The sequence below is a fragment of the Protopterus annectens genome, chromosome 9.part0, assembly GCF_019279795.1.
Source record: "Protopterus annectens isolate FY-2018-M chromosome 9.part0, PAN1.0, whole genome shotgun sequence".
Classification (NCBI taxonomy): domain Eukaryota; kingdom Metazoa; phylum Chordata; order Ceratodontiformes; family Protopteridae; genus Protopterus; species Protopterus annectens.
The window spans coordinates 247,290,756-247,315,608 of record NC_056743.1 but is presented as its reverse complement, the minus strand read 5'-3'; the positions used below and the strand labels follow the sequence as shown (position 1 = coordinate 247,315,608).

General features: G+C 37.0%; 1 protein-coding gene across 1 annotated transcript in view; it reads left to right on the top strand.

Moving 5' to 3' along the window:
• The window catches only part of LOC122811165 (oxysterols receptor LXR-alpha-like), a 516,654-nt gene that overhangs the window by 348,513 nt on the left and 143,288 nt on the right, over positions 1-24,853 (top strand). Inside the window, exon 7 of the mRNA XM_044082826.1 lies at positions 2,309-2,422. Coding sequence (XP_043938761.1) covers positions 2,309-2,422 — 114 coding nt within the window. The remainder of the gene's footprint in view (positions 1-2,308; positions 2,423-24,853) is intronic.

Below are 24,853 nucleotides of genomic sequence, written 5' to 3'. Positions count from 1 at the left end.
CTGCATATCTTCTAAGGTTTTCCACCTGTGCTGAGATTTTTAGTTTATTTGTGATAGTGCATGATAGATCCTCTTTGATTCATAACACTCCAGTTAAAGGGATGTAGGAGTGGCCATACCTTGGAGCACCATACCTTTCAGGAGATGTAGGAATGGCAGTATCTTGGAATACCATGCCTTGCAGAGATCTTGACTAGGGCTGCAGAAATTCTTGTTCGCCAGGCAGCGCACACTGTGTCTGAAAGAGCTGGATCAAAGTCCTGCAACATCATAATTGTAGAGTTTCATTCCATAATCCATGGAGTACTACTCCAGGGTGGTATGGACTGTGACCTTGCTGAGTTGCATATTAACTGTCTTGCTGGCTGCATGCTTCTTCTAGGACTGAACCAGGGTGTAGAAATATGGACTTTACAATGTGTTTAATAAGACATAGAGCTTTAACTGAAACCCTTAAAACTATAATGTTTCCTACTGATTTAATGTGACACAATTTATTAAATAAGGCTCAACCATTTCCTTGTGTAGCTAAAAGCTATTACATGGATCATTTTCTGTGTGAAACCGGACCTGTGCTATGTATATTGGCATAGTTATTTCCCTGTCCTTTAATAGCATACAGTGGGCTTGGATCAGTATGTTATACACAGGCATGGTTAGTTTGTGTTGAGGGGCATAGTAATTTTGCTAGCTTTAGAACAGTAACCTATATAGCAACAGCTACCTACTGTTCTCTTTGCTCATATATGCTAGATGATGTTATACTACCAGTCACGCTGTGGAATAGCTGCTATTCTTTTTCTGTAGTATAGTAGCACTAAACCAGGACCTTGCAGTGTGTTACACTTACTAATTATACACTGAAGTAAACTGCTGTTTTAGAGCCCATAGTAGAACCAAATATTTTGCCAGTTATTTCCCATTCTCTGTGGTATATTATTTTAAGCTGTTTAAACCACAGCTTTGCAAAATGCCGGTGTTACTATGCGGGCACTACGATAGTCTCATCTAGGAAGGTGGGACTAGAGTTCTTGAAACTCTCAGTTAATATTTATGAACTCTTGACACCACCTCACAAGTGAAACTGGATTTTGCTTTACAAAGTGTAAGTTAATTCTAACTGCCTGTGATGTATGTCCATAAGTGAAGTTGGACCAGGGTGCTACAAATGAAAAAAACGAATATTACCCATGCTGTCAGGTGTAATATATTTGCTGTAAAGCAGAAAAGTTTTATAGAGTGTATTAAGTTTTCTAATATGTTGTTGTTGTTGTTTGTCTTTCAGCTTTTCCCGGTTAGGGGTCGCCACAGCGGAACTCCGGTCCGCTAATGATTGGCAGTTGGTTTTTATGGTGTCGAGTTGCCAACCTGATGCCCAACCTTCAACGAAGGCACGCCCATTCAACGCATGTCTTTTGAATGCCCACTCGACCGCGGGGAGGACATGCAGACTCCAAACAGAAGGCACTCCCAACCCAAGCCGAGAATCGAACGGGAGAACCTCTTGCTGTGAGGCAACAATGGTACCACTGCACCACCACGGAAGTATTACATTTTCTAATATGCCCCGCCTTAAAGGCTTAAACTACTGTCAAGAAAAACTGGTGACTATTTTCTCAGTCTTGTTAGTCATTCTAGTTTCAAAGCATATTAAAATACCTGTGGATGTCTGAAAATATGAGAAACATACTTTGCTAAACTTTTTTTACTGCTCTGATAGTCCTTTACATTTCAAAATGAAAGAGAAACTTCTTACAAAGTTTTACTTCCTTAAGTTAAGCACATTGCATGTATCTTCATTAACTATAAAAAACAAAAAGGTATGCTGCTTTTCTTCCCAATAAAATGTGGCCAGTGTTGATTTGTAGGATTTGTTAAATTGCTGTAACATGTAACTTGATTTGATATTTATATTTGTCAATAAACTTTATATATGTTATATGCCTTTAAGTTCTGAAGTTGGTTTTGGTGCCAAATTCAATATTTAAATAGTAGGAAATGGCTCTTTTTAATTAGTCTGATGAAGTTCCGATCTTTATAGAAATGAAAGCACCTGGTGATTAAATGTTTTTTGTTACATCTCAGGAGTGGCATTCTTTTTTGTTATTTTCATGTTGCTATAGTACACCTGTGTGGTTTTGTGTATTGATAATTTTCTCTGCTGTTATATCTCTAACCTTCACCATAAGGCCAAACAAAGGAACTGTCTCTCTTTGTATGCTGTTTGTGTTTAGCACACTGTGCACCTGTCATAAACAAGCATAATAATAATGATGATGTTAATCTGGGTAAATCCTTTCTGTTACAGGCCTCCAGTTTGAGTTCATCAACCCCATCTTTGAATTTTCCAAATCTATGAATGAACTGCAGTTGGATGATGCAGAGTATGCTCTTCTGATTGCAATTAACATCTTCTCTGGAGGTATGTACTGGGAATGGAAAGGAGCAGAGATATGACTGATCCCTGTGGTGCACAGTGTCCACTTAAAAACAAAAAAACCTTAATTATCATCATCCTATGCTATGCATGACTGAGGTCACTGTAAAGTGTTAAAATAGCAATGTAGTTATCCTTTGCTGATTTCCTTCCATGTTCTCTGCAAGTATTTTAGCGTTATCCTACTCTGTAATGTATAGTCTGGCACTAGGAATACAAAATACAGTACCGTTATTTCTGTTTGTGTAAGTCCCAATGTTTTACATTATAGACATCTGCTATGTAGTTTGGTATGTGTGCACTTGTGTGTGATGTGTCTGTATGTATGTATATACATATCTATTTGTTTGTTTCTGTGAGAGAGAGAGAGAGATGGAGCAAGCATTAGATATATTATTAATTAAAGAAAATGAGTGGAACCTAAAGCAGAAGTAAAACCACAACAATGTTGTCACTGTGTTGCAACAGTTAGCTTTCCTGCCTTACAGTGATTGGTTCCCAGTCTGGGTTTCAGCTGGGGTGCCTTCTGTGAAGAATAGTCATGCCCTTCCTGTTTCTCAGTGCATTTTTGTTGTGAGCTGTGGATTTCTCCCACATCCCAAAGATGTGCAGTAGATGAACTGGCAGCTCTCCAAATAAACTGTAGGTGAGCATATAGCATGTATTTGCAGAAGTGGATTATAACAGGAGCATTTCTGGAGGCCCCTTGGGACCCATTACTACAGGGAGCCTATGGCTTTCTGCCTGTTGAACAAAATTGTTGCTGTTAGTAAAGAGTGCTTCCATATCCACAGTGGTAATATATTAAAAAAGGTTGATGTCTGGAAAGCAAAAGAATGTACACCATAAGTTTTCCATAGCATGACTGGGACCATTAGAATCCCTAGTATGATTGATTGATGGTATCACGCTGGCCAGTAAGGAACCAAATGATCCAAGTTGCATAAGGTCAGGGGCACTAATACAAAACTTTATAAACAATAGATGAGTGCATAGACAGCCAGTGCACACTTTGGAAAACAAGTTTGATAGGATGGCAATGAGAATTTCTGGTCAGAAGATGTATTGAATGGTTCTGAATTAGTTGCCGACTATTTGATTTGGTGTCAGGAATCCTTGGGTAAAGTGCATTTGAAGTAGTTTTAACAAGTTAAAACCTGGTCATGAGCAATTCTAACATAAACCAATATGTCTCAACTGAAAATAAAATGATTTGACTGTAATTGATACTGGAATATCAACCAGTCATCAAAAACCTATATTCGACACAAACTCCATTTTAGCTCCTTCAGTTATACAGGGATCAGAAACTGCAGCTCTTGGTTCTCTTAAAATATTTTGAATTATCAAGGCTTTTGCTTTGGTGGTGCTGAGCTTCACATGGTTACATTTCAGCCACTGTTGAATACAGTCCAGATAACCTACAAGGGATTTCTCTACTAACATAAACCCTTCAGGAAGGAGAACTAGAAATGCCTGTCATCTCTGTAACTGGGATACTCAAGTCTGGTCCTTCTGGTAATATCTACTTATGGGGACTTGCCAAAAGTATAATAATGGGTTCCACTGAAACCTTGGCATACTTCACTTGGTAAAAGAAAAATGACGTAATGCCTCATACTCCTCTGTGTAACCACTAATACAGACAGGAAGCAAACCAGCATAAGAAAGTTCCAGAAATCCCTAAAAACTTAACTGATCTAAAATATGCCATGGTCCACCATTTCAAACATGGTAGAGACCTTAATAAAGAAGAGTGAGGCTGCGGTGGTGCAACGGTTAGTGTTGTCACCTCACAGCAAGAGGTTCTCTGGTTCGATTCTCGGCTGGAGCACCTTCTGTGTGGAAGCTGTGGTTGAGTGATGTTTAAAGACATGCAGGTAGGTGTGTGTGTGAATGGGCATGCCTTCCTTGAAGATTGGGTGTCAGGCTGGCACCAAAACACTGTAAAAATCTACTGCCAATAATAAGCAGACCACTGCTCCACTGTGGCGACCCCTAACCGGGAAAACCAAAAGACATTACTAGGGACCTCAATAAAGAGTATTACTAAACAGAACCATTAATGTCCTGCCATCAGGAAAATCATTAGCTGCTCAAATGAGGGGAGTCTCAGTGTTGTTTAAAATTCAGCATAAAAAAAAGGATCAATCAGGTTATGTTCTCTTAAACAGGAAATGAGTTATACATAAACCACCTTTACTATCATTTTGTCTATTAAAGGAAATTTGGAGCTAGGCCAGAAGTTGTCAAGAAGACTGGGACTCAGATATGTTTATTTAAGAAATGGAATAACCCAAACCTCCTTAAAAGACATATGGAATAAATTATTGTTCAGAGGACCTAATACGTCCAAATAATTGTAAACAATTTTGGTTGGACTGCAAGATGTAACTCACAAACCTAAAAATCAAGAATAGAAATTCTTAATAATCAGGAGCTTAAAACACAACCATTCAACTTGTCTAGGTTCATATGTCATAGCCATACTTCCTAAATGTATCTGACAAGTTTTTGTACCCAAGGATTATTTTAAGGTATGTATGTAGGCTTAGGCATGGGAGATCAAGCATTTGCAGGCTGCTTCTGCCTCTGGCTAATTAAGACATAGATGCCAGACCAGGGGTAAATTTCAGATTCCCTATCCACTGGTCCAAATTATGCTTGAATTGGGTTAGGGAAGAATTCTGCTTCACATGAATGAGAAGCCTGTTCCAGAGAAGGAGTAGTCTCTGAGACACATAACTGTCCCTCCAACATGTCCTATTTATGTTGCAGATAAGGTTAGGTCCCTAGACTGGGTAATTCTGATGCTACTTGTTTAGCAGATGCTCAACGCATCCTCCACAGCAGGATCAGAGGATGCTTTGTAGGCCAGGCATGCGTTACCTCTCAGTAGTCTGTAGGAGACAAAGCACCTGGCTAGGGCTTTCAGGAAGTCCACGTAAGACAGGTTGTATATGCCCTCTGTATTTTTTGTGAGAAACCTCTGTGGATGATCCAGTTGTCATATATGTCTGGTCAGGTACTTTCCAAAGTAGGTATTCTGCTCAGTGATTGGCCTGATGAGGGCTGAGTATAGCAGAGCAGTAATATCCTTGGTCCTAGATGTCATACCCTTGCTTATAGGTTGTGCAACATAGAATGATTTCCTTATTACCATAGCCACATGATTGTTCAAGGCCAGGTCACTGTCTACATGTGGTCCCAAATCTCTGAATACTGGGTCTACTCTTAGTTGTATATTAACATGTGATAGTTTCCGGGGGTAGCCATCTTCCCAATGGATACTATTTTGCGTTTTTTTTTTGTTCAAACTTTTTTATTGAGATTTCCAACAAGACAACAAAAATTTGCAATTTAAATAACAATACTGATAAACTATGTACAATTTTTACAAAGGCCTCAAATTAAAAAAATAAGGGAATAACAACACATTATAAACATATAGCAAGGTCATACAATTTCCAGTGTTCCTTGTTTCCAATTTAATTAAGTAGATGATAGTAGATCTGAATTCATTGTCTTAACAAGGGAGAGGACTTTATCCCAAGGATTATTAGTCCAGTTTCTGGAGAAAATTCTTAGTTCTTTGTTTTTTATTTCCAAAACAGCTACTTCTTCCAATAGAATTAAAAAATCTTCAATAGTTGGAGTGAAGGACAAAGTCCATCTTCTTGTAATACATTTTTTGGCTACTGCCAGCATTGTCCAGAGTAAATATTTATTTTTGTTGTTCATTGTAATAGACTTATTTACATTCCAAATTATTAAATATTTTGATAATATGAATAAATCAGTAAAAATAGCTTGAAGAAATTTTCTAATTTCATTCCAAAATTTCTTAATTAGAGAACATTTATAAAATATATGAGACCAGTCAGCCTTACATTTTAGGGAACATCTCCAACATATTATTTCTTTAGAAAGATTAAATTTAGCAATTTTATTAGGAGTATAGAAAGCCCTATGCAAGAATTTCCAGGAAAAAAATCCTCCAGACTTGTAGATTTGATGTTAGTTTAATGGAGTGCAGGAGATTAGTTTTATTCTCTGAAGTTAGGGACATTGTATAATCTTTAGTAATAAAATTCCAAAATTTCTGATTAGGAGTAGTTTTATAAGTAATAATAATTTTATAAAGTTTTGAGATTAAATACTTCCTGTCAAGTTCTCCATATAGTATTTCATGTATAATAAATATAAATTTAGGCAATGATTTAAAGGAAGAATTTGCTATTGTCCTACATAGAGCTTGAGTAAATGGAATTAAGCTATTAAGAGCTAACCAATCTGATTCTGATAGATTAAATGTCTCAACTAAATTTTGTGCATCTAGGGTGACTAACTTAATTGTACATTGGTACAAACACGTACATTTTTTATTTCCCAATTATTAAGAGTATCTGTATTGATATTATTAAAAAAATTCCTTGTAATTTTAAAAGGGAATAATAAGTGTAACCATAATTTAATATCAATATTACTATTGATGAAATTTCTAAAAGTGTTGTAGATATAGTTTATAAACTTTAGATTTGTGAGTTTAATAATGTTATATTGTAAATTAACACAAAGTATATACCAAAGTTTGTTGTTTTGTTCATTAAGTTGTACATTTTTTATTAATTTATTCTCATTTAGAATAATAGTAGTTTGAAGAGACTTCCAAGCTGAAGAAAATTTTGGATCTATCCAATTTAAGATAATTTTAAGATTAGAAGCATTAATATATGATTCTAAATCTGGAACATTTATTCCTGCAAGCTCCCAAGGTCTAATATGATTTGATAAAGCTATTCTATTTTTTTTGGGGGGGTACCATAAAAATTTTAAAAGTATTTTATTTATTTCTCTTAGAAGACTTTTACTAGGTAATATGGAAATAGATCATGCAATGTAATTTATCTTTGGTAATAATACCATTTTAATTAATTGTAGTCAATCTTCAAATTTTAAGCGTAGCTTATTACATTTCTCTGTAAGAATTTTTAAATTATTTATAATATTATTATAGTTCGTATTTAAGGTTAAATCAATGTTCTCACATAAAACAATCCCTAAATATTTTAAAGAGGATACTTGTTTCCCAATTATTTCATTTGTAGTTGTTTCATTGGTATCATTGTGATTTCTTTTATTTAGTAGTAAGTGGTTAGATTTAAAACTACAATTTTTTTATCCTGAAATACAATAGAAATTTTTAACTAATAAGTCTAATTCTTGTAGGGATTCCACTGAATTTCTTAAAGTAAGTAAGATATCATCAGCAAATAACATTATCTTAGAATCAAATTGATTATATATATTAATTCCTTTTGTTTTATTATTTAATTGGATTGCCATTGAGAAAGGTTCTATTGCTAGTGCAAATAGAATTGGGGACATTGGGCATCCTTGTTTGGTGCCTTTAGTTATTTCAATAGATACAGACATAAATGGTCCTAATTTTACATACGCTAAATTGTTATTATGAATATTTTTATAAACGTAATGAATTGGATAGGAAATTTATATAATTCAAGACTTTTAAAAAGAAAATTCCAATTTAATGTGTCAAAGGCTTTTTCAATGTCAAGAGTAATTATAAGAGCTTCTTGATTATCTCTATTTAAAATATCTATGGTAGTTAGTATTCTTTGAATGTTATCTTGGGTATGTCTATTATAAATAAAGTCTGTTTGATTTTCAGAGATGAGGTGTGTTAATGATTTTTTAAATCTATTAACTAGAATAGACATTAATATTTTATAATCATTATTAATCAAAGATATTAGTCTATATGAACTACAGAGACTAGAATCTTTGTTTTCTTTTACTATAGGAGTAATTAACGAATACCTCCATGAGAGTGTAATTGTACCTTGTAAATATTATTCATTTAAAGTTTTGTGCAGAACTGATATAGTAGAGGATGGTAATAGTTTATATATTTCACTGATAATACCGTCTATACCTGGAGCTTTGTTATTTTTGCTTTCTCTAATTTTTTCAGTAGTTTGCTTTAGTGAAATTTGTTTCTGGATATCATTTATTAATTTTTCTGGTAGTTTTTTTTTAATTTGGAAAAGTCTAAGTCATATTCCGAGTTCTATATTGAAATTCTTTACGTTTGTATTGTTCTGAAAAATTATATTTGAAAGCATCCAAAATGTCACTTATATCTGAGACTTTTTTTTTCCTCCACCCTTCATGAACCACACTCACAATATTATTTTAGTGGATTGTATTTTAACTCTTATTGCTAAATTGTGCATATGTTTTGGAGACATAGAAAAATAATTTAGTTTTAGTTTTTCTAAAGCTAATTTAGTTTTGTGAGTTAGGATGTCAATACATTTTTTATTTAAAGATTCAATTTCTTTTTTCTTATCTGACAAAATTCTCGAATTATCATTGTTAATTATATTTATTTGTTTTTGTATGTTAGATAATTCAGACTCCCATTCCTTTGTTTTATTATTAGACCATGTTATGATTTTGCCATATAAATATGCTTTCAGAGAATCCCATATACTTACCATATTTACCTCACTTGTTAAATTTATATCTAGGAAATATTTTATTTCTGAATCTAACCAAGGTTTAGACTGTTTTAATTTAGTAATATAAGCTGGGATTCTTTTAGTATATATCAATTTCTTAAAGTCTATTTGAATATTAAAAATAAGTGCATTGTGATCAGATAGAGGACACGGGGTTATTGTAAAATATGATATTTTTGTTTTTAGATCTTGAGATATAAAGATTTTATCAATTCTAGTCTGAGTGTTGTGTCTAAAATCACAGTGAGAGAATTCTAATGAATTGTCAGTTTTGAGATAAAACAAATCATATTATTGTGAGTTATCTATCCATTTTTTTAAAATTTTCCCTATAGAGGTAGCACGGAAAGGTCTTTTGTTAGAGATTTATGAATCATTAAATAGACAGTTAAAATCTCCTCCTAGAATTAAACTACCCTTAGTATTTTTGGTGATAAGTTTTAAATGTTTTTTAATTGTTTTTGTTCCAATTCCAGGGAACCAATAAGCATTAACTAATATCCAGAGTCTGTTACTAAATTTTATTATTATAATTGATAAAAGACCTTCCCTATCTTCATAATTATAAATTACTTGAGGGGGAATTATGTTTTTTTTTCCATAATGTTAAAACTCCTCTAGTTTTTTGATGTGTGAAGAATTAGATAATTTCAAGTATTCATTTGGGTTCCAAGTAAAGCTATAATTTGTTTTTAAGTGGGTTTCTCGTATAAAGATTACTTGAGCTTTATTTAATTTTAGGTACTTTAGTAAACTGAATCCTTTTCTTGGGTTATTTAACCCATTAACATTTAAAGAAAGAAATGTTAAGTCCATCTTAATTTTTATTGATTAGAGAAATTAGAGTAGTGTAGTAATAAGTATTTATTTTATTTAAATCTTGTATAACCTTCATGAAAAGTATATATTGTTATGCATTTCTTGACACTCAGTTTTACATCATGGCTGTGGCACCAGCTATTGGTCTATGCAGACCTTCTTGGAGGGTGTTTGTGGCTTTCTGGGAATTCTATGACTGTGCCTAGTCTGCAGTCATCTGCAGACATAGTCAGCCAGAAGCCCTTGATGTTGGCCTTGACTTAAGAGAAGTAGATGCCAAAAAAGGAGAGGCCCCAGAACCAAGCTTTGAGGAACTCCATTAGTCACTGGCCATTTTGTAGAGATAGACTGCCCTATCCTAACTTGTTGGGTCCTGTCTTTTAGCCTGCTGTCTGCTGGCTGTCCAGCAGGTGACATAAGGGTTTATAGCTAATTTTATGAGTTTGTCTACAATGCCTGCATAGGGTATTGTGTCAAATGCTTTGGCCAGGTCATGGTAGGCAGTATTCACCATTTTGTCCTGGTCCATTGCTTTGGTGATCTTCTCAAATAAGTCCCACCAGGTTAAATACTCATGACCTGCCCTTGAAGAAACCATACTGGGTTGGATCCAGTGCCTGAAGTTTTCTTATATCATTGTTTATCATTTCCATGATAATTTTTTGCATGGCTTTATATATGAGACTATGTGTCTGTAGTTACTCGAGTCCATAGACAGCCTGCCCTTGTACAGAGGAATGACAGTTGCAGTCCTCCATTCGCTTGGCATGAAGCCTGTCTTGAAACTACAGTTAAATGGTGTTTCTAGTGATCTTGATAGGTTGTGTTTCATGCTATTAAGGAGGCATCCAAACATATTATTGAGACCCACCAGTGTAGTATTCTTGACTTTGGAGAATACATTGAAGACCTGTTCTCTACTGATAGTTGGAAGTTATAGTTGAGGGTATTTCCTGAGAGGTGTATGGGGGGGGAGACGTGGGGTAAATTTGGAGTTAAATTTGTTGGCCAGTAGATTCAGTATTTCTTCTAGCTCAGTATAATTTGGCAAACTGTTATGTTGTTCCTTTGAGGCTGTGGACATAGCTGAACAATGCCTTATGTCTACAAGGAGAGAATACAGAGATGAGACTCTGATCTCATGGAGATAGCCTCATCTGCTTATCTACAATGTCTCAAGTGATATCCTCACTTTAGGAGAATGCCTTCTAGGATGAAAGGCAAGCTAAGCTGCATAGACTATCTGTGATATAGAGGTGTGCTTTTATCTCTGAAGACAAGAGCATTGCAGCTTTTGGACTTTCAAGATGGCTACACATTCAGTTACAGTTTAATTCTAGTTCTCTGAGAGTGAAAACAGAAAGTCATCAGAGAAGGCTTGTGTTTATGGGTAAATGTTGGTAACTGGCTAGTAAGTGTACTGCTTAGATTCCAGGAAAAAATAAATACAGAGGACCTGGAAAAATCAGCTACAAAAAGTGAGGAAGAAACACTGACTTGAGAAAGTTCTGCAGCTGTTCAGCAAAAAACAATCCAACCTCCAGACATGACCTCCAGTAACCTACAGGAAGATATAAGACAAATGCACACAGACCTGGATAAAATAAACAAAACACTGATAGAGTACATCAACACAAATAGCAAAAGGCTGGAAAAAATGGAGGAAGTTTTAAACAAATATTCAGATGAAGTGTTAAAGCTGCAAAATATCAGAGGTCAAAAATGAAGAAAAGGCTGGCTGAATATGAGACTGATCAGGAAGAGATGTTTCAAAAAAAATAATAGCATTAGAGAACAGAGCATGTAGGGAAAACCTGAGATTTTCAGCTATACCAGAGAAGCTGGAAGGAACAGACTGCATTAATTTTATGAAAGCACAAATAAGCACCTGGACTGGTATTCCACAGCAGGAGTTGTTAGTTGAATGGGCACATCATGTGTATGCTCCAAACCTGGTTATGAGAAAACAACCTAAACCTTTAATAGTAAAGATGCAATCCTACCAGCAGAAGGAGTTGATTTTGACTAAACTGTGGCAGAAGGACAAAGTACTAAAAGTGGGAGACAGCAGAATGTGGAGAATGATTCCTCATTGTACATTAGACAGAAGAGAAGCAAATCTATTCCACTATTCAAGGAATTTTGAGACACGTGTGAGATTCAAACTGCTGTACCCAGCTGTCTTCAAAGTATTCTTCCCTGGAGGGACAAATTATATATATATATATATATATATATATATATATATATGTCATTAATGTTCAAAAATGCTTTGGGGAGGGTAAGAGGAGGGAGAAAGTTAACTGTACGTAAATATTGTTTTTCTTACTAACACTATTTTTGTGGTGTACGGTTTTCTTTGCATGCTATAAAGTAAGGTTTTCTCAGTTATTTTGAAGTGTGATGGGGATTGTAAGCAGGTGCTCTTTCTTTTTTGTTCAGTTGTAAGAAATATAGGCAATGCAATGAAAAAAAGCCTGGTTAAAACAGCATTACAAAAGAAAACTTAATGTGCGTTTTCCCATTCTTGCATGGGGAAATGACTCGATTAAGGACCTTAGACTGATTTAGTAACAAGTTTTAAAAGTAAGCAAGTAAATGAAAAAAAAATTGAATGTTATGAGGCTTTTTTCTAGCAAAAGCATGTATGTTCAGTAGCAATTCTGCAGCTGGTATTCATGTTTCCATGGAAACAATGTGAATAAAGAGAAACTGGCTGCCTGGTTCCCATGTCTCCATGGAGACAATCTGATAAAGAGAAATTGGCTATATTTATTCATTTTATTTATTTTACATTTGTTGACTAACAATAGGCTAATGGTGATTGATTGGTTGAAGGAAAAGAAAAAAACTGAGAAGAGAAATGGTCTAGGAGATAATGTTCTCTAAAAGCATTCAGGGGTTTTCCCACTGGGAGATCTATAAAGAAAAGACAAAAACAATTAGCACTTAATAGAAGCGCAGGCTGCACCATGCATCTTAGCATGTTTAACCTTTCTTTTAGGTTAACTCAGGTCAACTCAAGTCAACTCAAGTCTGTGAGTGTGGCTGTCAGTTTGGGAGTTTTGCTCCTATTAGGAGGGTAAAACTTCAGTATTTGAAAATGTACATAGTTTTGTTTGTTAGTATTAAGTTAATGGGTCTTAGAGGGGTTCTGGGGTGTGTTTTTTTTTTTGTTTGAGGGCTTTCAATAAAACAAAATGTTTTGTGAGATGTGACACAGGCTCAAATGGATATGACAAGAAACAATTGTATAAATGTTCAATCTGTCAAACAGTGTATGCATGTAACACAAAAGCTGGAACTAGACATTTAACAAAAAAGGTTATACATAACAGGTGGGAATAATAAGTTTTTAATGCAGTGATGCTTTCTGTAATCTCTTTAAATGTCAATGGTCACACAGATAAAAAAGAAAGAGTGGTGAACTATATTCAAAAATGTAGAGTGCAAATAGCTTTGTTACAGGAGACAAACTTAGAAAGAACTGAACATGTGAATTTGATAAAGAAATGTTTTCAGGATGGTTATTCAGCAGAATACCTGAGACAAATGAAAAGAGGAGTGCTTATATTAATTGCAAGAGGAACTCTAATAGTGATATAATTAGTTGCAAGATGAGCTCCAGTAATGATAGAAGAGGATAAAAAAGATAATAATGACAGATTTGTTGTGCTAATGGGCTACTGGCAAGGAAGGAAGATTACACTAGTGTATATTTATATTCCACCTAAAACTGCTGTAATGGAGCTTAAGAAAATTTTGGGAGAAATAATCAGTTTTTCAGCAAGGAATATTACTTATAGGTGGAGACTGGAATGTGATTTGCAAAAGTGAAGATGTGTCTGGGGGGCCCAGAAAGAAAGTTTAACAAAATATGGTGGATTTTCAAAGAAATGTATGAAAATATTTAGCATGGAAGATGTGAATTCAGTAATAGGAATTTGGAGTGAATTTACATATTATTCCCCAAGATATAAACATTGGGCTAGGCTAGACAGAATTTACATTTCACAGGAATATGTGCATTTAATTGAAAGTCTTGATGTGCACCCAATAACTATTTCAGATCACGTGCCAATAATAACTAAAATAAAAATACAGGGTAATGAAATAAAAATGAGGCAGAGGTGCTTTCAGACCTATCTGTTGAAAAGAGAGTAATTTAAGGAATGGGTTGTGAAGATTATTCAGGAGCAATTAGAGAAGAAAGAAATTTGTTCTGGAAATATAGCTAGGGAGTAGGGTAAAATTAAGGTGGAGTTTAAAAATAGAGTGGAAATAAAAGAAATGGAGCTATGGATTATTTAGAAGGACTGACAAATGTTAAAGTATTGCAGAATAGGGGGAAATCTCACAGAACAAGAAGAGGATTGACTGCAGAATGCTAAGCAGAAAATAAGGGATTATCTTGATAATAGCACAAGTTTAGAAAGATTGCTGTTAAGCAACTATTTTTTGATAATGACAGTAGAACACAAAACTTTTAGCACAATGACTCATGCAACATAAACTAGAAAGAGCTGTCAGCAAGCTTAGGAGCCTATAACAAGGAAGGTGGCAAGAGATCCTGTAGAGGTATTATAAATATTTTGGAAATTCTATGAAAGTCTGCATAAAGCAGAGAAATATGGAAATGAAGAAAATATAAAAATGGAAATATTTATGGAAGAATTAAATATACCAAGGTTAGAGGTAGATAAGGCTGAGTTACTAATGGCTAAGGTAGGAGTAGATGAGATAAAAATTGTGATGTATAACCAATCTGCAGGAAAGTCCCAAGGAATAGATGATATTCCTGTGGAAGTTTGGAAGTTAGGAGGGAAAAGTCTAATAAAGATCTGGAAGGTTCTGTTTAATGGTCTGTATTTTAAGAGGAGAAGTACCAAGATCTTGGAAGAAAGGTGGTGGTAGTTGTAATACCTAAAAAGGGTAAAGATCCAATTAGACTCAAATTCATACAGACCAATTTCAATACTAAACTATGACTATAAAGTGTTTATGTCTATAATGGCTAAACAAATGACAAAAGTAATGCCAAAATTGATAGATATGGATCAGTGTGGTTTTATGGAGGGGAGGCAAACATTTGACAACATTAACAGAACACTGATGATCCAAAGAGAAGCAGAATGCAAGATTATACCATTGTTGTTGGTGGGCCTTGTTGCAGAGAATGCATTTGAAGGAGTAAGCTGGGACTTTATGAGCAGGGCAATGGAAGCATTTGCATTTCTTGGAAAAAAATGTTAAGGTTGATTAGGAGGATGTATGAGGGATCTGAAGAGAAAATTAAAGTGGGCGGGGTCCTCTATGATCATTTCTGCTTGAGCAGAGGAACCAAACAGGGATGTCCTCTTTCCCCTTTATTTGCATTATAATTAGAACCACTGGCAAAGAAAATAAAGGACTCAGAAATTCAAGGCTATAATTGGTATGGAAGTCAAGAAAAGCTGGCTCTATTTGTAGATGATATTATTTTATACCTGACAAAACCAGAAATAGACATTACAGTGTTATGGAATATTCTGAGACAGTTTCAGATCTTTTGGGGATACAAAATTAATGAAGCTAAAACAAAGGCAATGGCTGTGAATTATGTACAAACACACAAATTGGTTCAGCAATATCCATATTTATGGGGCTGCATTGATGTGTGATGAGGGAGATGATTTTTCTGAGCTAAGCTACAGAATCAGAATTGCCTAGAAATGGTAAGGCCTTGCTGTGACTGCCAAGAAAGAAGTTACTAGGAAATGGAAATCAAACTCTAAACCAACTATATTAGAAATAGTGAGTATAGTAACAGAGATAAAACAACTGGAATTGAAATCTTTAGAAAAGCATAGGAGCAAAATACATAGGAAAAAATGGAAGTTGTAGGAACAATACATACAGGGAAGGACTTAAATGAGCTATGTAATATTTGACAAAAAGTGATTGGGTAGATTAAAAGTGATGTATAATGTTTGCAACTGAGAGTATGTCAGTATGTTTGTGATGTGAAATGCTTGCAACTAGGATTGTGTTGGTGTGGTTCATTTTCATTTATATAAATGTATGATTGCTTAGGGGGCAAAAAGTACATTCAGAAGCTTATCCTGCAGAAATCAGTTATTTTTTTTCACTGGAATTCTATTCTTTGTGCATCTGGCCAATGTGAACAGAGTCTAATGTTATATCAAGACTCACATTGCCTAGCAAAGACAAGACATATATATTGTGGGGTGAATTAAAGTGAGTTGATCCAGGGCATTGTCAGGGCCTGATTATAAGCCTGGAACTATCATTTAGAGTTACTTGCGCTGCCAACAGGAATATGAAAGTAGGAAATAAATGAATGAACTCTAAAGTGACATTTACATAAACTGCAGTTTGGATTTGAGAACTATGCTACTGCAAGTAATGGAGGGTAAAGGGAAAAAGAGACTGGAAGTTTGGGGAGTATGTTAAATTGATGGGAAGACTGTAAAGCATAATTTTCCACTATGTCATAAATGTGTAGAATGTTTACTAATTATGCCTTCTAAGGATGCTAAACCCTCTGGGTTCAAAAAGTGTGAGAAATGTGGACAAAAAATGTCCCTTATAGACAGGCATACAGTTTGTGTTTATTGTTTAGGAGCCATTCACTTCCAAGTGTCCTGTGTGATTTGTCATTCCTTAGCCACAGGGCTTTATTGGAATGTGAAAATAAGTTGATTTTTAAGAGGCTTTTTGAAAACTCCCTTCGCTGAAGCAATTCAAGAAGGTACAGGTACTTCAAAGACTGGTCAATCACCTTCTCCAAAGTCAGACATGTCTACTATAAGGTCTTCATCTTCTAGCACACCATCTGAGCCATCAAAAAAAAAATGCCTAAAGTATCCTCTCTGGATCCGAAGGCTGATGGTTCTGAAAGGCCTTCCACTTTGACCCCATCAGTATCAGTGCCAGTGGAATTTCAATTATGGAGCCAGTCCCCTGAATTAGAACCGGTATCTCCAACTCTGAGGTCACCATTACTTCAGCATTCTAAATCTCCTACCCCTTGATATGATCTTCCAGGAGCCTGTCTGATGACGACATGAATCGGGTGGTGCAGAGACTTTTAAGCACACTGGTGCTCACCAAATTATCGGATCCACCCCGAGGGCTTTGGATCCAACCAAAACCTCCCCTTCTGTACCAATTCCTCCTCCAAGCCGACCTTGGAGTCGGAATGTCTGGAACTGATCTTGGTGGAACCATCAGAACCAAGACCTATCTTAGGCTCATCGGATCCTAATATTGCTCCAAAGTCCTCAGTTTGCATTGGAACTCAAGGAGTCTAGGAGCCAACATTCTCCTTTCTGGACCGGGGAGGGGAGTTGGATCAGACAGCTGTCAGATCCAAACTTCCTCACAGGGCATCGGCTCGGGTGAGCTCGACTCCTACATCAGCCTCAGAGCTGTCCCCATTGGTTGCAGGGATTCTTTCTGGTTCCTCAAAGCTGGAGGCTTCCTTGGATCAGGGGCAGGGGACCTTCGAGGTGATGAGGAGAGTGCTGTCTCCACAGGCAGCTCCACTCTCAGGTCTGGACATTCTTCCCCCAAAGGCACCAGTGTCTAACTTTCTACCCTTGCATCCACAGGGATGCAGAGATCCTAAGCCTCAGGATGCTCCACGGGGTGCCCTCCTGTCTTTTGAAACCTCTCCAGAGTATCCATATGAAGAGATCCCTCAGAAGAGGCTATGCAAGAGGAAGCATTTAGACTCCCCAGAGGAGGCAGTCACTTCAGATATGGACCTCGATGATGCCAAAGGGTCCCCACGGTCACCTCTTGACGATGTCTGCTTTGGAGACATCTTGGAAATACTTAAACAGAGAGGTGGCTGGAAATCCCCCAACCCTTCAGTGGAGGAGTCTGTCTACCTGAAGGCTTTTGGATCTCACCCTTCCTTCACTTGAGTGTCTCCACCTTTCGGCGAACTCATGGATTTAGTTTCTCGAAAGATGTGGGAGTCTCTAGATTCTGTGAACTGGTTCCTCGGAGGCCAAACAAGTTTATTACATCTCCGTCGGACAAAACTTTTCTGACTAAAGGAGTCCCAGTAAATGGTATGGCGGTGGCTGCAACCACCAAGAAGGAATTCTCAGAAACGTCTTCTGTCCATCCACTGAACAAAGAGTCTTGCACGATGAACAGATATGGAAAGCGCATTTTTTTCTTCAGCATCATTTGCTCTTAGGTCGCTGAATTACCTGACTCATTTCACCAGATTACAGAGAGATCTCCTGAAATAGCTAGGAGATACCCTACAAGGTTCAGAGAAAGTTTTCTCTCAGCTCTCTGCCTTAAATTCAGTGGTCAACTCCTCCAAGAGACCGATTTATTATGCAGTAGATGGAGCAAGCAGATTTCCCTAAGGAGACATTCATGGATGCACTTGTGTGACTTTGCAGAGCCCTTTAAATCTTTCTTTCTGAATGACCCATTTGTTGGCTCATCCCTGTTTGGGCCTAAAGTCAAGGACACACTAACCAGGTGTGAACAAGAAGGAAAGACTCTCTCTGCAGTAGGAGTCTGTTTTTCCCTACCCACCAGACCTTACCCCAAAGGTCAGAAAGAAAATGTGAAAATGTGGTTTTGAAAATCCCAGAGAGCTTTCCAGGGCACACATGGTGGTTCTTCCCCCAGGGGTAGAGGGGGAAGTGGTAATGGAAGATGCCAACCTTGTGGCATAGGGGGTCCACAGAATCAGGGCAACTGGGAATCCTTCCTTGGTAAGCACTTTCAGTGCTCCTGAAGGGAGTCCCGCCTGTCCACATCTGGAGGCAGTCAGGGTTGCTTATTTTTGTACCCAAAAGCCTGGCTGACAATAACAAAAGACAAGTGGGTACAAAGCATCATATCCAGAGGTTACTCTATACCCTTTTCCCTTCCCCCCAAGCATAAAAAAGGTCCCGGACATTCCACCCAGGCAAAGGGAACAGGCAACTCTAGAAATTCAAAAGTTGCTAGTCATCCAAATAGTCCCCACAGACCAAATAGGATTCAGAACTTACTCAAGGTTCTTTTTAGTTTCAGAAAAACAGGGACTGGAGATCAATCCTGAATCTCAGCAACCTAAACAAATCTGTAAAAATCAAAGTTCTGGATGGTGTCACTGCATTCTGTACTCCAGTTTCTGGGACAAGACAATTGGATGTTTGCAACAGAACTCCAGGATGCATACTACCATATAAAAACGGACAGGTGATCCAGGAGACACCTGCACTTTCAGCTGGGAGCCAGCCACTACCAGTATCAAGCTCTGCCCTTTGGTCTCACTACAGCCCCCAGAATGTTCACCAAGTGTATGGCAGTAGTAGTCGCAGCTCACTTGAGATGCCTAGGATTCTGAGTGTTTCCATACCTAAATGACTGGCTCCCAACCACCACCACCACCAAGCATCTACTAACACAAGCGAGAGACACTACCTTGCAGCTCTGCTCTCACTTAGGGATCACAATAATAAGACAATAGGACAGCTCAGTGATGCAGCAGTAGCATTGTTGCCTCACAGCAAGAGGTTCCTTGGTTCAATTCTGTGTGGAGTCTGCATGTCCTCTCTGCGTTCATATGGGTTTCATCTGGGTGCTCCGGTTTCCTCCCACGTTTCAAAGACATGCATCTGGAGCATTCCTCCCAGGCCTCCGCTGAAAATTGGCTTTGTTCCAAGTTGGACTTTCCCAGTAAACAAATGCTAAATAAAAATAAAATAAAACAATAAACTACGAAAAAATCTGTCTTACTGCCATCTCAGCATATTGTTTTTATAGGAGCAGAACTAGATACAACAAAAATGATGGCCAAACTTTCTCCAGAAAGGGTACAAGTTCTTCAACATCAGGTCTTAAATCTCCTTCCCAAGAAAAAAGTACAGGCAAAAACAGTTCTAAGAGTCTTAGAGATCATGGCGGCAGCAATAACCTTGATTCTCCTAGCACGTCTGCACATGAGAATTCTCCAATGGCTACTTTCCACTCAGTGGTCGATGCAAGAACTGCCCATGTCCCACAAGATATTGATAATGCAATCTTGCAAAAAAGATCTTCGCTGGTGGCTAGACTCCACTCATGTGATGTTAGGTCAACCCTTTCTACTTCCCCAGCCATTAGCCACAGTGACCACGGACGCTTCCCAGATAGGGTGGGGAGGGTGCATTATCTGGGAAAGACAGTCCAAGGCACTTGGCAGGATCACGAGACCCATTTGCATATCCTAGAGATGAGAGCAGTGCTTTTAACATTGCCAGCATTCCAGGACTCTCTTCCACTAGGTAAGATTGCAATATAGACAGACAACATGTCAGTTATATGGTATATAAACAAACAAGGAGAAACCAGATCTTATCCCCTTTGTCAAGAGGCCCTGTGAGTATGGCACTGGACAATCTCCTCCCAATGCTTTCTTATAGCAATGCATATCCCAGGGAAATCCAGCATGATTGCAGACAAAATCAGCAAAGCAATTCTGATGCCTCACGAGTGGTCCCTGAAATAGGAAGTGGCAGAAAAGTTTTTCCCCAAATGGGGCCAACCTTGCTGTGACCTTTTTGCCACATCCAAAAACACCAAAAGCAGCAGCTACTTTGCCCTGATCCCCTCTCCAGGGGAGTCACCAAGGGATGCACTTGTTCACTATTGGCCCTTGGGTCTCCTCTGTGCTTTTCCTACTTTTCCATTGATGCCCAAAGTTTTTCAGAAAGCTAGTTACTTGGGAAGGAACTTGATACTTATTGCTCCATACTGGCCTCATCAAATCTAGTTCCCCTTCCTGTGCCCTCATCTCCAGGAGGAGCCTTGGATTCTGGACCGAGTTTCAGGCCTCCTGACTCATATATCAGGGACACTCCACCCCTCCCTTTAAACTCTCAAATTGACAGCTTGGCTGCTCCGATTCCAAACATAGCCAGGCTTCCTAACCTTTCTCCTTCAGCAAAACATATCCTGATTTTGTCTCATAAGGCTTCAACAAGAAAGATTTATAGAAGCAAATAGAAAAGATTTCCTTTATGGGTTTTAAATAATCACATCGACCCCTTTTCTGCCCCACTAGCTTCCATTCTTCAATTGTTAGCAAAACTATTCAATGAAGGCGCAGCTACTATTCGAGTTCAGTTAGCAGTGACATCTAATTTCCATTTAGGTGAATCAGGCCTCAAAGTGATGTAACACAGACTATGCAGAGCTTTTCTTAATGGTACCTTTTTATTAAGACCTCTTATTAGAGGCCCTTCAGCACCAAGAGACTTGAATTTTGTCTTATCCCATTTAATTCTTCCCCCATTCGAGCCGGCATCAACCTGTGATCTCAAATCTCTGACTTGGAAAACTATTCTTTTGATAGCTATTACTTCTGCTGGAAGAGTGTCAGGGCTGCAGGCATTGTCAATAAAGCCCCCCCCACATGCTTTTCCACAGAGACAGAATATCCTTATGAACAAACCTTTCCTTTCTACCCAAAGTATGTTCAGAATCTAATTTGAACCAGTCCATAGAACTACCATTTTTTCCCCCAGCTATGTCAATAAGACAGAAGATATATTGCACCAACTGGATGTGCGTGACAATTACGCTTCTGCTTACATAGGACAAAGGAGTTAAGAAAATCTGAACAATTATTTGTATCCTGAACTATCCAAACTAGAAACCTGTTATAATAAGACAGCTAAATTTGCAACTGAATCAGCATATAGAACACACCACTGTTTAGCTCTCAAGAAATTGAATTGGTTGGCGTTCCCTCAAATACTTCAACTCAATTGTCACTAGCACATAAGTTATACCATCACTCAGATAAGATTCCAGCCCTCCAAAACCTAATACACCCTCACACCACCACAAGAACCCTGAGATCAAGTACCCTTAACCTCCTTGAAGTTACAAGGCATAACAATGAGTCAGGTAAATCTCTCTTTAGCTGCTACATTTCCAAACTCTGGAACTCCCTCCCTACCCAAATAACATCAAATAACTCCACAACACAATTCTAAAAACTACTAAAAACACACCTCACAAGCAACTGGCTATGCTCTTGTCTTACCCCTGGGTAAAGGCTGAAATACTAGAAATATCTACAGTCATTGGCAATGTTAAGTCTAGCTTCTAACATGTAACTATCTGCTGTTATAAGCATAAAAAAATCTTTCTCATGGATAATCTAAACTCTAGTTTCTCACATTAAACTGCCTGCTTTAATAAGCTAAAAAAAATTATAAAACTACATACAAACCTGCTATTTACTGTTATATCCTAGCTGTATAAGACTACAATATATGGTGGATTTTCAAAGAAATGTATGAAAATATTTAGCATGGAAGATGTGAATTCAGTAATAGGAATTTGGAGTGAATTTACATATTATTCCCCAAGATATAAACATTGGGCTAGGCTAGACAGAATTTACATTTCACAGGAATATGTGCATTTAATTGAAAGTCTTGATGTGCACCCAATAACTATTTCAGATCACGTGCCAATAATAACTAAAATAAAAATACAGGGTAATGAAATAAAAATGAGGCAGAGGTGCTTTCAGACCTATCTGTTGAAAAGAGAGTAATTTAAGGAATGGGTTGTGAAGATTATTCAGGAGCAATTAGAGAAGAAAGAAATTTGTTCTGGAAATATAGCTAGGGAGTAGGGTAAAATTAAGGTGGAGTTTAAAAATAGAGTGGAAATAAAAGAAATGGAGCTATGGATTATTTAGAAGGACTGACAAATGTTAAAGTATTGCAGAATAGGGGGAAATCTCACAGAACAAGAAGAGGATTGACTGCAGAATGCTAAGCAGAAAATAAGGGATTATCTTGATAATAGCACAAGTTTAGAAAGATTGCTGTTAAGCAACTATTTTTTGATAATGACAGTAGAACACAAAACTTTTAGCACAATGACTCATGCAACATAAACTAGAAAGAGCTGTCAGCAAGCTTAGGGAGCCTATAACAAGGAAGGTGGCAAGAGATCCTGTAGAGGTATTATAAATATTTTGGAAATTCTATGAAAGTCTGCATAAAGCAGAGAAATATGGAAATGAAGAAAATATAAAAATGGAAATATTTATGGAAGAATTAAATATACCAAGGTTAGAGGTAGATAAGGCTGAGTTACTAATGGCTAAGGTAGGAGTAGATGAGATAAAAATTGTGATGTATAACCAATCTGCAGGAAAGTCCCAAGGAATAGATGATATTCCTGTGGAAGTTTGGAAGTTAGGAGGAAAAGTCTAATAAAGATCTGGAAGGTTCTGTTTAATGGTCTGTATTTTAAGAGGAGAAGTACCAAGATCTTGGAAGAAAGGTGGTGGTAGTTGTAATACCTAAAAAGGGTAAAGATCCAATTAGACTCAAATTCATACAGACCAATTTCAATACTAAACTATGACTATAAAGTGTTTATGTCTATAATGGCTAAACAAATGACAAAAGTAATGCCAAAATTGATAGATATGGATCAGTGTGGTTTTATGGAGGGAAGGCAAACATTTGACAACATTAACAGAACACTGATGATCCAAAGAGAAGCAGAATGCAAGATTATACCATTGTTGTTGGTGGGCCTTGTTGCAGAGAATGCATTTGAAGGAGTAAGCTGGGACTTTATGAGCAGGGCAATGGAAGCATTTGCATTTCTTGGAAAAAAATGTTAAGGTTGATTAGGAGGATGTATGAGGGATCTGAAGAGAAAATTAAAGTGGGCGGGGTCCTCTATGATCATTTCTGCTTGAGCAGAGGAACCAAACAGGGATGTCCTCTTTCCCCTTTATTTGCATTATAATTAGAACCACTGGCAAAGAAAATAAAGGACTCAGAAATTCAAGGCTATAATTGGTATGGAAGTCAAGAAAAGCTGGCTCTATTTGTAGATGATATTATTTTATACCTGACAAAACCAGAAATAGACATTACAGTGTTATGGAATATTCTGAGACAGTTTCAGATCTTTTGGGGATACAAAATTAATGAAGCTAAAACAAAGGCAATGGCTGTGAATTATGTACAAACACACAAATTGGTTCAGCAATATCCATATTTATGGGGCTGCATTGATGTGTGATGAGGGAGATGATTTTTCTGAGCTAAGCTACAGAATCAGAATTGCCTAGAAATGGTAAGGCCTTGCTGTGACTGCCAAGAAAGAAGTTACTAGGAAATGGAAATCAAACTCTAAACCAACTATATTAGAAATAGTGAGTATAGTAACAGAGATAAAACAACTGGAATTGAAATCTTTAGAAAAGCATAGGAGCAAAATACATAGGAAAAATGGAAGTTGTAGGAACAATACATACAGGGAAGGACTTAAATGAGCTATGTAATATTTGACAAAAAGTGATTGGGTAGATTAAAAGTGATGTATAATGTTTGCAACTGAGAGTATGTCAGTATGTTTGTGATGTGAAATGCTTGCAACTAGGATTGTGTTGGTGTGGTTCATTTTCATTTATATAAATGTATGATTGCTTAGGGGCAAAAAGTACATTCAGAAGCTTATCCTGCAGAAATCAGTTATTTTTTTTCACTGGAATTCTATTCTTTGTGCATCTGGCCAATGTGAACAGAGTCTAATGTTATATCAAGACTCACATTGCCTAGCAAAGACAAGACATATATATTGTGGGGTGAATTAAAGTGAGTTGATCCAGGGCATTGTCAGGGCCTGATTATAAGCCTGGAACTATCATTTAGAGTTACTTGCGCTGCCAACAGGAATATGAAAGTAGGAAATAAATGAATGAACTCTAAAGTGACATTTACATAAACTGCAGTTTGGATTTGAGAACTATGCTACTGCAAGTAATGGAGGGTAAAGGGAAAAAGAGACTGGAAGTTTGGGGAGTATGTTAAATTGATGGGAAGACTGTAAAGCATAATTTTCCACTATGTCATAAATGTGTAGAATGTTTACTAATTATGCCTTCTAAGGATGCTAAACCCTCTGGGTTCAAAAAGTGTGAGAAATGTGGACAAAAAATGTCCCTTATAGACAGGCATACAGTTTGTGTTTATTGTTTAGGAGCCATTCACTTCCAAGTGTCCTG